General features: G+C 35.8%; 1 protein-coding gene across 1 annotated transcript in view; it reads right to left on the reverse strand.

Annotated features, from left to right (window-relative positions):
* TRDN (triadin) overlaps window positions 1–11287 on the reverse strand; it is a gene marked incomplete at its 3' end in the record, with an annotated part of 14340 nt that extends 3053 nt beyond the window's left edge. The window contains exon 1 of the mRNA XM_010193162.1: window positions 11086–11287. Coding sequence (XP_010191464.1) covers window positions 11086–11287 — 202 coding nt within the window. The remainder of the gene's footprint in view (window positions 1–11085) is intronic.
* Window positions 11288–16640: the final 5353 nt, after the last annotated feature.

Below are 16640 nucleotides of genomic sequence, written 5' to 3' on the forward strand. Positions count from 1 at the left end.
AGAACAAAATGCAAAAGAAGCAAAGGAAATAAAGCAATTTATTAAATAAAGAAAGATGTCACTTGCCTCACACACATGCAAAGAAAGATAACCATTTCAAGAGGATTTGCATACTCTTGCTTCAAAAGTGAAGCTGAGAGAATGAAGATTTTAATAACAAAGTTTAAGCACTATATGTTGACTTAATTTAGATTATTTTTTTATTATTACTGGGTGTCTAACAAGGGTACAGTATGATGATTTTTTAGAAGACTCTTGGTTTCAACACATTTAGACTGGATTAACTGTCCTCTGTCTGACTTTTCGTTTCTTGGCAGGCCTTAGAAACACAAATTATTTTTAAAATAAGCTCGCAGTGTACTTCTCTTGCTAGCATATGTTATATAATACAAAATATAGAATTTATAACTAATCGATAACTAGAAACTATAAATATATGATATGCAATGTATAATATATCTTATCTCTTCTGCTGGGAGTAGCAGGGCGGGATCTTAAATCTAAAACCCTTTATGAATACGGAGATTTCTGAGAGATACAGGCTGTGAAGTTGAACCTTTTGCTGAACTTGTAAACAGGGACTTAGCAAATTGATCCTCTTATAAAATGGAGCAGAAAATTACTAAATATATGTCAAAGGAGGAAGGAAGAAGGAGGGGAACGGAAGCGTATGGTTACTTAGCAGGGTAAGCTCAGGGATGAAACATGCAATTAATATTGAAGATTTTTTGTTGACAGTATGTAATTTCATTTAATCACAGCTTAAGTTCAGATTATCCTCTCTAGCCAAGTATACCCAAAAGCCAGGTGTTGAATCCCTGGTGATTTCTAAACTCTCTCAAAAGACAATGCGGAAAGATGTACTGTGACCTTCAGAACATAAGTCTCTCACTTTCCTCCTACATCTTTATTAGGGTTATATGAATTAATTTCCAAAGATGCTCATCCCTTTCCATTGACTAGGAAGGAAAGGAAGCCTGAAAAATTAACCTGGACACTTTATTTTCATAAGACCAAGGTTTGTGACATGGATCCTATTAGTGGTGCTGTTTCATATTTAAATCTTTCTTGTCATTTTGGACTTTGGATAAGCACTTAGATTTATAACTTTACATTCATAATTAATTCCAGGTCAATATGACTATTCACCTCAATAAATTACTTGTATTCCAAAACAACACTGGTACCACTACCAATGTTTTGCTATGATATTTTGTTTTGTCATGATCTTTTATTACTTGGTATATTATAAGACATGTTTTTCAGTTCAGTAAACATTCAGCTCTACTTGTGCTGGCACTTCCACTGCTATGAGAATAATTAACAGTTCTGCTTTTTTTCTTTTTAGTGGGAATTTCAAAATTTTAATTCCAGAACTTTCTGTCAAATGCTGAAATTTGAAAGAGTTAAAGATGGCAAAGAAAGAATCCCAGTCAAATCGAGGGACTTTGTATGCAATCTTTCCACAAAAGCTTACTGTAGGAAAACTCAACTGAATTTGGTTGGAGAATGTTTTTTTACCTGTTGTAGATATCTGCAAGAAAATTTGGAAGCTTGTTTGGATTTTGTTTATTAAACGAATGTAAATTTGGTTAAAGTAATTCTTTAAGAAATAATTTCAGATGTGTTGTAGGTATTAAATAATTCTGAAAATTATGTATTTTCTTACTGACTTTAATGGTCATTTCATCAAAATAAAACTGCTGCAATTCTTTGTGGCATTATTGGTACAGAAACAGTAATTTGATTCTAAATGTGAGAACAAGATTTCTGACTAATTTCTTCAGTGTTGAACACTCATTGGCTCATAATTTTAACTCCAATTGATTTGAAAATAAAATTTGTACCTTTAATGGTAATTAATAACTCACACTTAACACAGCTCTTTGAAATCAACCAATGACAGACTCCTAGTCCCTCAATCAGCATTAGGTATGTTTCTGGAACAGAAGATAATTGTCATGCAGTGACAAAGTCACTTCAACTTCAGTAAAATTGTGATATTTTGTGAACAGAGGAAACCTCCGTTTTTTCAAATGGGTCCTTTAAGAGCGGCTTTCAGAAATAGGAATTGATTGATCACATTAAGCAAATTTGGTTATGTTTCATGGTCTGTGTCATTTATTCCTGTGAAGTACACAAAAAAAAGTAACTAATTGACTTATCTGTGCAAATCACTTCAGTCATCATTCCGGTCTTAATAATTCTGTCAGGAATGTAGTCTCCTATCAATCTTTCTTGCTTGTCAAATAGTTAAATATATACTCAGAATTCAACCTGTTTTAAAGTTGGAGGGTTTTTTTAAATGAATTGCAGTGAATTACTTAATAATTGTTGGCTTTTCGTCAATTACATATTTTGACTCCAGTGAATTGAATGCAATTAAATTACAAATGAAGGTAATTATCTGGTGTAAAGATTGATCTATGAGATATAATCTAATTCATTGACGCTGACAAGGTACAGCTGATGAAGACAGAGAATTTCTGTCGTGTTTGATAAAATACAAAAGCCTAACTCTAGTTTGTGATAATAAAACATATCCTAGTTTTAGTAAAATATTCTCTTATAGAGACTTGTATTTTAATTTGGAAGTTTATCTATCTATTTTTAAGGTTTCTTAGTAGTAGCAGTTTGTTTCTACTCTGTGGTCTTCTGAAGAGCACTATCTAACATTTAAATCACAGTACACACATGAAGTCTTCCATTATTCCAGTTTATCAAGATAGGTATTCTTAGATCTTCCTATTTCATAGATTAACAATTCTGTCATGCTTACACCACTAAACTTCAGGACAAATTCTTGTGGGTATCATTGAATTGGAAGTATAAAAATAAAAATTTAATTTTGAAATATAATTATATTGAATTAGAAGTATAAAAACAATGCCAAATAAAACTCAGACTCAGTATTACCCAGTAATTTCCATTTTATAGGTACTTATATTGTAAATATGAAGGCTCCAGTCTGTAGTATAAATTTTCTTTGGCTTTTTCTAATATCAGTCTCAGATAATTACACTGAGGTCAAGGCCATAGGCAAAACCTCACCTGAAAGAGGACAGAGGCATTTTGCCCAAAATGAGAACAAAGTAGTTATACTAGAATCTACTTTCAAAGTAGAAAATCCCAAAGAGTCACAAAGAATCAAGTGATTTCAGGTTCTCCTGATATAGCCATACACACGGACAGGAATGTAGGTTTAGGATGGCTTTTCTTGTAATTTACATGACTTGATTTGATATCAGCTGCAAGACTTCTGATTTGATGGATCAGACCCTAAGTAGGTGGTGTCTTTTGAAACAGCCAGACATTTTATCTAAAATAATTTTAAGCTTTAATTTTTCTCATTCTGAGGATTCAGTTCTCTGACTAAGAACACAGATTTTAACTTCAGCTTAAAAAGGCAGTGCTGTTAAATAATTATACAGTGGGACTTTTAAAGGACATTTATAAGTGTAAAATATGTATCTTTCATCTTGCCACAGTTTCCTGGGAATCTCCTGACTGAAGGCATCTCTTATCTGACAGATCTATTGCAAGCATGATATGAAAATCAAGGGGAGGCTATTGCAATGAACTTTGCAGCCACACCTGGCTGGATCTGGGGGTTAGCAGAGAAGCAGTGATGCTGCATCCCAGCACCCTGCCCATGCCCATGCTGTGATATCTGCGGCCAGCAGCCCACATGCGTATCCAGAACACTGCAGGCAGAAAGTCTTTACCAGGTGGTAAACAGGGATCATCACAATGTTGTGAATAGGTGGCTATAGAGGATGGCAACAGGATGAACCCCAGAAAAGCCAATAAAAAAAAAAAGGAAGAAACACCATTAGCAGTAATGAACATCCCCAGCTGTCGCTTGACTAAAGGAAGCAGTTGCAGAGTGAAGTGAGAAGTTATTTCATCTCTGTGGGGCTGCTGTTATGAAGTAGAAACTGGACTTCATTAAAAAGAAAAACAATACACTGTAGGTGTGAGATAATACAGTACAAATCAGAGCAATGTAAAACATGGTTAAATAAGGCACAGTTATTTTCACAAGTTACAAACATATTCTATTGCTGAAAAGAATACATTATGTATACTTGATTCTAGTTGAATTATTTCAATTTCACCAACAGTAAATAACCAAAGAATTACATCACTGCAATTGTTATTGAAATGAATTACTGGTTTTGTTGTTTTTTTAAAATTAGAAATTTCACAGATACTGTTATGGGCTGGAAATTTGGTTCGTGTTTTGTACTCTACGAAGTGCATTTAAGCATGCAAAACTTATTCCTCTTCTTAGATCCTTCCCTATCTATTGAGTCAGTTTCTGAAATTCCTATTTTCAACTTCATGACCTCATGAAATTTGATCTATCACAATTTATCATTTTTTTATATGCTAGACCATTTGGGATGAACTCAGTACTTGCAGCACTGCAGTACTTCACAGACTGTCATTCTTTCCAGTATAAACTCATTTTCTAGGGGTTTATAAATCAGCTGTGAGATTTGCTGCAGACTGAAACATGGGAAATAAGATGTCATCTGAGCAGCCATTCTTTAAACTGGAATTGTGTTTAAATCCCTTTAATTGTTTTTATCTTTATGGAAGAGAGTGAAAAAAAAATATTTTGCAGATTTTGGGTACATTAGTGGAAGTCCCACATAATTCAATTAATAATTTCATTAACAGCTTTGAAATAGGTAAGCTATTTACTTATGCTCTGGATTGACACCTGTAAATACAGTAAATATTGCAAATACAGTAAATATTGCATTTCAAAAGACTTTAGCACTGTTTTGATAAGTTCCAAGGTGAGCACAGCAAGGGCCAATACCTTTTTTTTATGTCCCAATCTTTTGTTCTGTGGTAGATTTGTCTATTGTTTTGCATGGATTGAAAAGTTTTTACCAATTATTTCAATTTGGTGAGACTTTGAAATACCTCTTACACAGAAATTAGAGACAAATTAGAGACAAAATTATTTGTTTGCTGGTGCTTTAAACTAAGCCAGGAGTTCATTCTTTTTCCTGAATAAGTACAAAAGTGTTATCAGTTTTAATACTGATGGATATACTGCCATAAAATACAAGAGTAATTATAGATGTGCTTTACTTCTTTTAAGTTCTTAAAAGCTTCCAGTGAATACAAGCCCAACAGAATGATTACAGCATGATAACATTCCAGGAAAAAAATGAATGGATGTATTTCTAATCATGATTATCTCACAAAACGAAATAAAACAAGAATAAATGCAGAGAACAGAGAATACCTATACTTTGCTGACTTCCATTTCTCTTAACAACAAAACAAACACTCTGCACCTAACAGGTTTTCCCCCTTATAGTTTTATCATGCTGGAAACTGGGAAAAAATGTCCATTTGTCAATTATACAGTACAAGTTTTTTGGAGTCCTGGTTTTTACCCTTGTGTATCTTTTTCTCCAAAATACAGATGTTCATGTGAATATATGGTTCCTAATTTTTTATTTGTTCATTTTCCTCTAGTGAAGAATATTAATAAGTATAATACCCAGGACCAGCCAAAAGCTTTCTGTGGCTACAAGACAGTAACAGAAGTGACTGCAAGCTAAGTCTAGGAAATGATAGCTTCAGACTGTTAGTCACATGCTGCAGGAAACCTCACAGTTTGGCCAGACTTTTTGCCATTAACTTCAAAAAAACCAAAAACAAAAACCAAAACAACAAACACTAAAGACAACTTTAAAGTCAGCTTCTGACTGGATTTCCTGCTGCTTCCTGTGGTGGTGGGAGCTCCGTGCCTCCACGCCCTGTTTGCTCCCCATTCCTGTCATTGACAGGCAATACCTCCACAAAGATCTGTCCTTGCTGCAGGTCTCTAAAAAGCCGCTTTATGGCTGACAAGAATGAATTATCCACAACAAAGAGCCTCCTCTTTTTTATTTTATGAAAGCAGTCACGATAAAATAGCAAGCTCACCACATTGTGTGTATGTTCTATGTTTTCACTTAGATTATATTGTGGATAGTTTTGGGTTTCTTAGATTTGGTGACATTTCATTAGGTTTTATTTAGTCTGGCCTTTAGATGACTGGCTAAATCACTATCAATTTACTCTGATTATTGAACACTCTGGAGCTGAAATTGGGTGGTGTTAATTAGCTGTAATTGGTCACAGAGTTGGCAGGGAATTTTGAACGCTTTATTAGCCCATTAGCAAATGTGAATTCCTGGGTAATCAATCTTTAGGACTAAAATAATCTTAAATTATTTAGTTACATTTACCAATTAAAATATATAATCCAGTTATGTGTACAAGAAATGCGTGAAATACATTCATGAAGTATGAAGGCAATTAACAAGGTGTATTTTCTAACGCAAAGTAATAACAAACTCTTGCAAAGCACACATCAAACCAAAATGAATCTTTTTTTCTGCATTTCTGATAATTCTGAGAATGTATAAGAGATCTTCCAAAGTAGTACATTACTTATTGCATATTCATACATACTACTTACTGCATGAGATTCATAGTTTCTTATCTCAGGCTTTTGTAATGCATGTCACCTTCATACCACATTAGAAATATTTCAGTCATGTTTATAGTTGTACAGTACAACATGATAGGAATGCAAGCTTTCATTTCTTTCCTCAAAGGAATGAACATAACACACTAAAGCGAAACACTGCAAAATTTAATTTCCTTCTTCTGGGTAGATAGAACAGGGGCAAATCTATCAGCACTGATCTAATTCTTGGCTCATGCTTTCCTCAAATTCCACTGCCAAAGCTGACTTACAGATCCCATCTCTGCTCTAACCTTTGAACAAACTGACACATAACCACCAGGGAGTCACAGCTTTACCCACGCACAGCATAATGCAGGGTCCTCCTGCAATATTTTATATCATCATCAGCACCTCCTGAATACTACAGTGTACTATAGAATTTAAAGTAATCTTGTTCTGGATGTGTAAAATTACACAAAATATATCTTAGATCTTTTTATGAGTGGAGCTTGAATTCATGTCATCAAACTTCAGCTACCTAAAACCGAAGTGTTATCCTTCCTCAGCTTCCCTCAGCATCCCTTAGTTCTAAAGGCTCCTTTTCAAATACTGAATAGAGAGGATCCAGCAAAAAGTAATTTACTACATCTATTTTAGAATAAACCAAGCATTCCATTTTCATACAGTTACTTCTGGGACAAATTTTGTTGTGTATAAATAGTCAAAACTCCCAAACTTGAAAGTTTACTTTTAAAAGAACATGAAACTATAATAATCAAGAAGCAAAATCTATGGGTTAGCCGCTGTAAGAGGCAATGTGAAGTTTATACTGATAAATTAAAAGAATACATAGTAGCTAAAACACATATACTAATACTTAATGTCTTTTTGGAATTATTTGCCTCTAAGATAATAAGAGCAAATTTGTTAATTGTTGAAATAAAAAAAACAATGCTTGAATTCAAGTCTAAAATACTTCCTAGTCTATTGATGTGCTGTGTTTCATTTAGATCCATGAATCTTTGTGTAATCTAGGTAAACTCATAATTTAGGGCATAAGACTTATTTCATTGGCCATATGCTAGCAGCTCTGTAGTATAACAAATCTCTGAGTATTACTGAGCCACACAGTTCCCAGGCTAGTTCACTATGTCATCTCACTCCTGTTTGCTGCTGAAGTCAGTTCTGTGCAGTTCAGGCATTACTGCACTTAACAGCTCTGCTATGGACATGAGTATTTCTGGCACAGACATAGCAGAAGGCTCTGGCAGGACCCCATAGGTCAGAGCCAGCCCCAGTGGGGAGGTGTGTGGCACCTTATCCAGCTCTCCCAACATTCTCCCTGCTCAGGTTCTTGCTTCCTGCAATTTTGGCAAAGGGTTGGCTCTGCAGATGTGCTTAGTATGCTTTTAAGTCATCCCACTAAGAATCAGTGTGAAACACCTGCATGAAAATAAATGGAGTTAAATGTACAAATGAGTGAGTGAAATCGTGACTACAAAGGTCCACAGATCCACTCCTTATATGTGAGGATGGAAGAATCTGCCCTTAGTTACCTTTGTATCTCCACTGAGATCTCTGGCTTGGTGCTTTACCTTATGTGATTCTAAGAGACATTGTAATTAAAACTTGCAATCATGTAGATGTTGATCAGTACACATCTCTAGAGTTCATCCAGTGCATTCCTTCTCAGTGAGGGACTGTTGCCAACACTGGCTCTGGCCAGCCACCTGCTAAGAATGGAGAATGCACAGCCCCTGTCAGCAACCTGTTTCAGTGCTGCACTGCCCTCCTGGTAAAGACTTTTTCCCCTCCAGTATTCAACATGAACCTCTCAGGCAGCAATTTCTGGCCATATCCTCCATGTTATACCACCTCATACAACAAGTACATCATCTTGGTAACTGTTTGTGATCTGTCATCTTTGCAACTGCCCTTCAAAAAGCTGCAGGTTGCTCTTAGGTCACCCCTCAGTTTTCTCTGCTCTACACTACCCGAGTTCAGCTCTCTCAGCTTGCTTCATTCATATGCTATGCATACTTTCGAAACGTGAACTTCATGGAACTTCAGGTAAAGAAATGGGAAAGAAATTGAATGCACTGACTTATGAAAGACAAGTGTTATTTTAGGAAAAAATACACTGAATATTCTGTGTTTTGTAGATTAAAAAGTATACAATTGACTATAACTTCTTTGGTATCTTTCATTTACATTTAAAAACAAGGAAATTAATTTTAATCATGCTTGCAAAACTAAACTTACAGTCCTGAAAATAAATATTCACTTTTTAAATGCATTTCTGGTTGTTCAGAGAGCAGCGTCACACCCAAGAGAAAATATCACTGGGTTTTAGATTTAAGGAGTCACATAGAAATATTCTCCAAACTCTACTTTCTGTATGAAAATACATCATTACCTCCACTGCAGGCAAAGGGCCAAACTGTCAGAGGGTGAAAATTATTCTAGTATCAATAATGTCAGTCAGGTGACATAGGATTTTCATAGGATTTTCATTTCCTATGTGAAATCTTTAGCTATTTCCATGGAATTTTTATGAATCAGTGGGTGTTAACTGAAAAAATCAGAGTGAGTAGCAACTCAGGAGTTGAAACCCAGGGGTCATGATAAGAGCTATGTATCCATTGTTATATTTATGTAAATACAGAAAACAGTCTAATAAATCCTGGTCTGAAGGAGCACGGCAGTTCCTTCTCTTAACATTTCGCTGTTGAGACCTGATTTAAATGCTGGCTTAATTAATCACTTAGGAACAGAAATATCTTTGGGAAGGAAAAGGAATGAACTCATGAACTCAAAATACTAAAGTATCATCTCTCATAGATCTCCAGAAAATACGAACTTACCCTGCAGATTAAATTTTACATTTTTTTTATTTCTACAACGTGGTCTGAAAATATCAGTTTCCATCGACATCTTTGGGATTTAAGTTCACTTAACCAATACAACATGAACATCAGATTTCCACCTGCTTAGAAAGTTTCCTTCAGTCTCCAGTAGAAATACAGATTCTTATTGCTTAGCATCACCCCGACCAGTATATTGAGCATGCATGAGCTGATAACAAATTCAGGAATCGCTTAGTTTAGGAGTTTTGCCCAAGTTGCGCTCTGGTTTGTGACAGCATGCTTAAAATATATTAGGAACTTGGTTGGTTGATTGACAGTTAATATGGAAAATTAAAAGCAGAGTATGGTGATTTTTTCTGTCTTGGTTTACACCTATGTTGTATCATTAATTGTGTGGTGTCCAACTTAAAATCTAATACCTGTTTGAGGAGGATCATTCAAAAGGAATCTTATGTTTTGCTGTGACTCAAGTGAATTCCTTCTGAAAACAAAGGCAAATGAGAAGCAAAAACTTTACAGTGGTTTTTGATAAATTTTCTCCATGTTTCAAGCTTCTGTGTCATCCATTGATCCAGGATGGATCAGTTTCTTTCAAGCTCTATCTATGTCTCAAAACCTTTTAAAGTAAATCCTGAGGTCAATATTGATATATAGCCAGACAAAAATCTATGGGTATATCAGTAAACTAATAAAGTCCAGGAAATTAACTTTGAAACATCAACTAAATTTGTTTTGAATTAAAAAGGTGAAGTCTGAATTTCAATTCCTAGCTAATTATTGTGACAGATGTGATAACTTTAGAGCTAGAGTTCTTATTTAAGAAAGAAAAGGACCCTAATAATTTGTTTTCTGTTTCACTTATATGTTTCCTAGTCATTACAACCTGGTTACCTCACAGTAGTTTTTCTGACAAAGTGGCTTGCTGTACATTGCACCCTTTAAAAACACAGGTAGTTAATTTATTATATTTTCCATTATAAATCACTGCCAGATCCAAGGCATAAAAAACAACTAGCAATAAGGTAATGTCTGTTCTCCATTCCTTTCTTCCCATTCCTCAAACATAATCACAGCCCTTGTACCAAACATTTCATTTTCAACTTTGCCCTCAGTGAACAATATGTACTCCAGAACTTGATCCTGTTCAGTCAATTTGCCAAGTCTTAAACTAGGCTGGAATTATTGCCTTACTGAAGACAAGGGTGTGACTTGGCTAATGATAAGAAAATGGCCCGCTGTGCTTATGGTTTTTGAAGGTGAATTTAGACTTAGCATGTTTAGAAATAATCTTTGCATATTTCTTGTCATTGAACTGTGTAAGATGTGAACTGTGAAAACTGTGTCAGAATACTCAAGGAAACTGTGAAAGTTTTTGAAATATATTTCAGAAAATGTGAATTATTAATTAATTTTATTTTTCTTTAAAAAATTTAATATAGAAATTGCAAAACAGAGATCTGATCATACATGTTTATATACATATTATATTACTGTCAACATACACGTTTTCCAGGATGAGGATGGACTGCAAAATGGAGAGATTTAAATTATAAACTAATGTAAACTAATATGTTCTGACATTTCTCAGAATACCTCTTCTCTTGGTAAACTCAGCAGAGACACTGTGCTGGCTCCAAGAAAGTGAGAGAGATGTTTATTTACATAATATGCACTCCTTAATATTTTTTTAAATTTTAATATACAAGATGTCAAACAGAATATGCTGAATTTTACCTGCAAAGGCTTTGTAATCCACCAGGTCAAACATTACAATAGCTACTGCTGACCAGGTAACAATCAGAGCAACAACAAGAAGCCATGCTGCTGGTGAGCTGAACGTTGTCACGATGTCTTCCGTAACTGATTTCTTGCCCACTTTCATGGATGATGGAACAGATCCGTTCTTACCATCTGTTATTGTCGTGGTTGTAGACATTCGTCCTAGGCAAATAGTCAAAGCAGAGGAAATTAAATGTAACACTTGGAGACTAAAAATAAGAATATGAATGTTGCTATGAAATCGCTCTGTAAACAGAATATTTTAAATTGATGTAAATATTGCATAATTAAAGACAGGCACTTGTGCTTTCTGGAAGGAATTTTTCCTGAACTGGGACCACTTTTAGTAAAGATAATTTGAGAGCAAACATGGAGAAATAGCCATAACCAGCCTTTTTGACTATAATATGACAATTTTTAGTCTTCCATAAATAGCTACAGACCCAGGGGAGTGATTGATGAAAGCATAAAATATTATTACTCTCTAAAGGACTGTCTTGTTATGAGCTACAGGCCAGATTCTCAGGTGATGGGATTAAGTGTATTTCCATTAACTCTAATGGAGCTGATGCCTCTACACCAACTGAGGTTTTGGTGGACTTCAGCTGTCAAAGACATGTATTAGTGGTAATAAGAACATATATACTCTGTTTCATCTAACAGAAACACAAATGATTTACACGTCCAGTATCCTTCAAGTTGTGAAGAGGCTTGTAGCTGATTTTTAAATACTTTTGTTTGTGGCAGTTTTTCACTTAATGAAATAATCTCCTGAAAAAACAAGAGTTGTGGTGCTAAAGCAGACTTAATTCCAGCAAGCATAGGTTTACTATTAGAAAGGTGGTAGGAAGGTGAGTACATACAGCTAGGTAAACATTTGATGCATATTAACTGTTTAATGGACAGTAAACAGTAATGACTTAATCTACTTCTTCCTGGAATATTAAGAAATGCTAATTCTGGACAGAAACCAAAACTAGAGCAACTGAAACTTGAATACATTTTTAAATTCTCAGATTACTCCTATTCACTAAAGAAAGTGATAAGCTGAACAGCTTGGTTGGTATTTATTTTCCAACATATACAATAACAATGGTAAAATATTCATAACTCCACAGTCAAAAACAGTAGAAGAACACAGTATATCCACTTAGCTTGGTTTACAATATCTGCTTGTAAGCTACTGTTAAAATATTGAAAAATATGTTACATATCTTTCTGGTCTAGTTGATGATACCAACTCTCATAAACTGATGTCAGTCATTTTGGGGGCCCTTGCCCACACAGAGATTTGACCTTTCAATTAATCAGGTGATGCCGGGTTTGTTCATACCTTTGCTTCTCACCCTGAGATCACCTATCTTCTGTCACAGCTGATACAACCTATAAAGCTGATAGTTTTTGAGGATGACAAAGATACTACCCATAGGTAATATGATATTACCATGATATTACCCATAGGTACATATATTTATCCCTAAAAAAAGAAGATGGCATAACAAGTCTTCCAATTCTTATGCTAATGAATATTAGCTTTGTTTCTTTTTCTGCAGAAATCAAGAACAATATTCTAAAGTGACACTGAAATGACCTTTTTGTATCTCACATATATTTGTAGAACTGGGAAGGATGATTTTGGCATCAGAGATCAGACTCTTAATCTGTCATATTTATAGAGTGTTTGAATTTATACCCTGAACTATTCTACACTTCTTCTGTTTATTTTTTAGGTGTATTTGCGTGTACTTCCCACAGCTCTACCTTTTAGGCTTGCTTCTGCACAAGCGTCCTGACACAGATCAGTGCCTTGTTTCAAGCCACAAAAAGCTGCTCTGCTAAACAGCAGTGTTGTATAGCAGAAGTTGGCATATTACATGTTTTTTGCTACTTATTTGAAATTTTATCTTATTTATATAAGGTTTATTCTGCTTATGAATAATGCTTATCTACTGGGATAGAATTTATACACATTTTTTAAAAATATTATAAAACCATCACTGCTTCCATTTCTCCAAACATAAATTTTGGATCAAATATTTCACAACAGGAGGAAAAATCTGCCAAGTGACAACTAGCAATAAAGATCAGTCCCCTAAAGTCAAATTCAAAATCAGTAACATTTTGTTATCTTACTGCATACAAAAAGCAAATAATATGTGCATGCAACAGGTCATAAATGACACATTATGCATTTTTTTCCCTTAAGAATATCAGTCAGATTTTATGATGTGTAAGAGAGAATAGAAAGGTAGTCTCATCTTGACAAATATGATTACTATCACAGCATATCTCCAAGGACATACTAATGACAGATATTTGCAGTTATAATGAAAGCAATTAAAACCGTATATGTGTACATAGATATAATCATATACATATAATTACCATTCAAAGCATCATTTATTTAGGTTTGTTGCTATGTAAAAATAGTTTCTTCCTATTTAGTATACCTGACTTTTCAAATTCAGACTTCTATGTGCCACCTTTGCTGAAGAAAACAGTTTCCAGCAATTTATCAGTCTGAGCAACACTGTAGAAACAAAGCTCAAGTATGCTAGAAGGTTATCTATTGCATACTTTTGGCTGTTGATGTAGCCAAATCAGATTTCCCCTTAAAAACTCAGGATGTTATTCAATAAAATCACTGCAGTAGCATTAACTGAAGTGGGAGTGAACAGCTATTGACGCAAATGTGCCTGGAAGTCAAGCTAAGAAAAATGCTGTTATACTGCTAGATATTCCCAATGCAAGTGCTTGCAGTATGATTCAGGTGCCTATGAAAGGCCTCCAGTGTTGTTATAGGTGCTTTATGGTATCAGAGACATCCTCGCAGGACTGGAAAGCATCATCTACTGGACAGTAACTTCTGAATTGCCTGATGGAACCCAGCTAGGATGCCTTAAACCACTGAAAATAGAAACTAGATTTTCATGTCCCTAGGTACTAATATAAATATAATTGACTGGAAGAGTTTATTTGAGGGCTCCTGAGGAAGACATAATTTGCTGCTACGTAAGCTCATGTGGGGCAGGTATTATACTGATACCATCACAATTTCATGACTTTAGAAAGAAGAGATGACAACACCAATATGATTGCCCTACCCCCCTAAAACTACTCTGTTATTGCAGTATCCATGATGAACCTTGATGCTTTGCGCTGCCTGGTCTCTGCTTTGCTGTGCTCAGATATTGTGCACATTTTTCTCCATCTCCTACCAGCACTAACCACCTCCCCAAACCTGCACTAATGCTATTTACACAGCTAGACCAGTAGAGAAAGAAGGGACCTACACATGGACAACGTTTTCATCAATTCAGCCAGCAGCAATTCTCCTCTTTCTTAGAAAAACACCCAAGTTAAGCCAAGTTCCTGTCCAAGAGGTCAATGGGGCTTCAGTTGCCCAGTGAGGGAATGAGGATAGGCATTTTTGTTGCTTCAAAACCACCTGATGGAGCCTATTGAGTTTTTGTTTTTACAATTGACAGGGGTCATTCAGCAACAGGTTAAAATCAGATTCCAGACATCCTTGCTGCCCACATAATACACGTTTTCTCTCCCAAGACAAATTTCACTGTCTGTATTACAGCCAACCAGAATCCAAGTCAGTTTACTTTAGTATGCTTAGATGAACACTGCAGTGGATCAGGAGATTCATGAGCAGATCAGTTGTCCCTGCTTTGGGGGAGGTGACATCTGTCATAGGAGTGGAGGTGCAGCTGAAGGCTGTTAAAATTTCAGCCATCCAATTTTAATCCACCACCACATGTCTGCTAGAGCCTCCTGGCACTTTGGGTTGTGATTGCTATTGATTTTCAATGAGGATGGTAACTTTAAAAAGTTATATATACATTTCTATAAAAAGATTACTCCAGAGATAGATATCTCTGACTCCACATCACAATTTCTCATGCACACAGAACTACCCCATCAGGTCACAATTGTCACCTTTACATCCACAGATTGATTTGCTAAATTCCAAACAGCCAAAACTCTGAGATTGTTGCTATTCCTCTGGTTTCAGAGTTGTCACTTAGGATACAATCTGAAGACCCATAAGGTCTCGTAAGTATAAATAAACCTTGACAATTGGTGACAACTTTGAGGAGAACACCGTGTGACTTTCAGAGTCCTGAGTGAGCTTGTAGTCCTGGCAGCTTAGATAAAATACCCTTTGTATTTGTGAGCTGAGTGCTCCTTAAGGCATAATAAGCATAGCAGTCCATAGTTAAGGATGACCAGTTGGTTTTACAGTTCAGCAGCTATACCTTCCACTACCCCAGGAAAAAGAAACCACAAAATGAAATAAAAACAAACAAAAAAATACCCCTACTCCTTTCCAACTCATTGAAATGTAAGATAATAAATTGCTGTATTTACATTATTTCATAGTTATTTTGCTTATAACAGTCCTCATTCTGCCAATAGCAGAAAAAAATAAAGTAAAATATTTAATGGGTTAAGCCTTTTTAAGTCTGGGGATAATCAAAGCAGAGGGCTAGTCACGCTACTAAAAAAAAAAAGAGATTGCTCCCTCTTAAATAATAATATTGTTGCTAGGGCAATTCAGTTGGGATGTGAGAAACCTCAGTGCAGTCTGCTCTAAATGAGAGAGCTGGTGGATTTTGACTTGTCTGTTCCACTCCCCAGGTGAAGACTCCAATAAACAGGCTGTAGAGTATTCTGGATTCAGGTCATTAATGGCTCCTGTTCGACCTATTCCACTTCACTTGGAATATTTAAATACTAACTAAGGGAGCAGAAAAGAGAAAGAATGACTGTATAAATTGACACTGTGTGTTAAGCACCGGCTCGAGCCTTGGGCTTTAACCTGGTGACCTTATCAATCCACCACTGTTGCAGTAAGGGAGGCAGGAGTCTCAGCCTATGGTAAGGAGGGTACCTCAGGGAGAGGAAGACAAGGGATTAGAGCCTTTCAGTGAAGGACTGGGAAATGGATGTATGATAATCTGCTGCATTTTCTCATGCCCAGCACATCATCCTCAGTGAGTCCACAGACCTCTACAGCTTTCACAATAATCACTCTTTTCCCATATGGGGAAAATGCTTTCTACCACAAGAAAAGACTATACCTAAGCCTGTTGTTCAGGTGATACTTATACCTGGCTGTGGCATCCTCTGCTTTTCATCTTTCTGCTACGGTTTCTGCACACTTAGCTTATAGAAACGGAAAGAAAAAGAATTTCTGCTGTGGTTAACAGTTAGTAGCTTGCAACAAGATACCAGCAATATTCTGTCCTGAAGTGGTCTAACGACTTTTGTACAGAAACCTTTTGCCTCGTCATGGACATGTAGCTGATTTCTCAGCACTTCCATAGGCCCAGGGAATTGAAAACTGGACTTATGCTGTTTGCCTCCTTTATACCTTTATGTGGGAACAAAATGCTAAGCAGAGGGAAGAGAGACCCTCAGAACACACTGCAGGCACCTGAACAGATTTCATCACCATTTCATCTGGCCAGCACCAAAGGACAAGAGAGGCAGATACT

Source organism: Mesitornis unicolor, unplaced genomic scaffold, assembly GCF_000695765.1.
Source record: "Mesitornis unicolor isolate BGI_N332 unplaced genomic scaffold, ASM69576v1 scaffold55099, whole genome shotgun sequence".
In the NCBI taxonomy this organism is placed as follows: Eukaryota; Metazoa; Chordata; class Aves; order Mesitornithiformes; family Mesitornithidae; genus Mesitornis; species Mesitornis unicolor.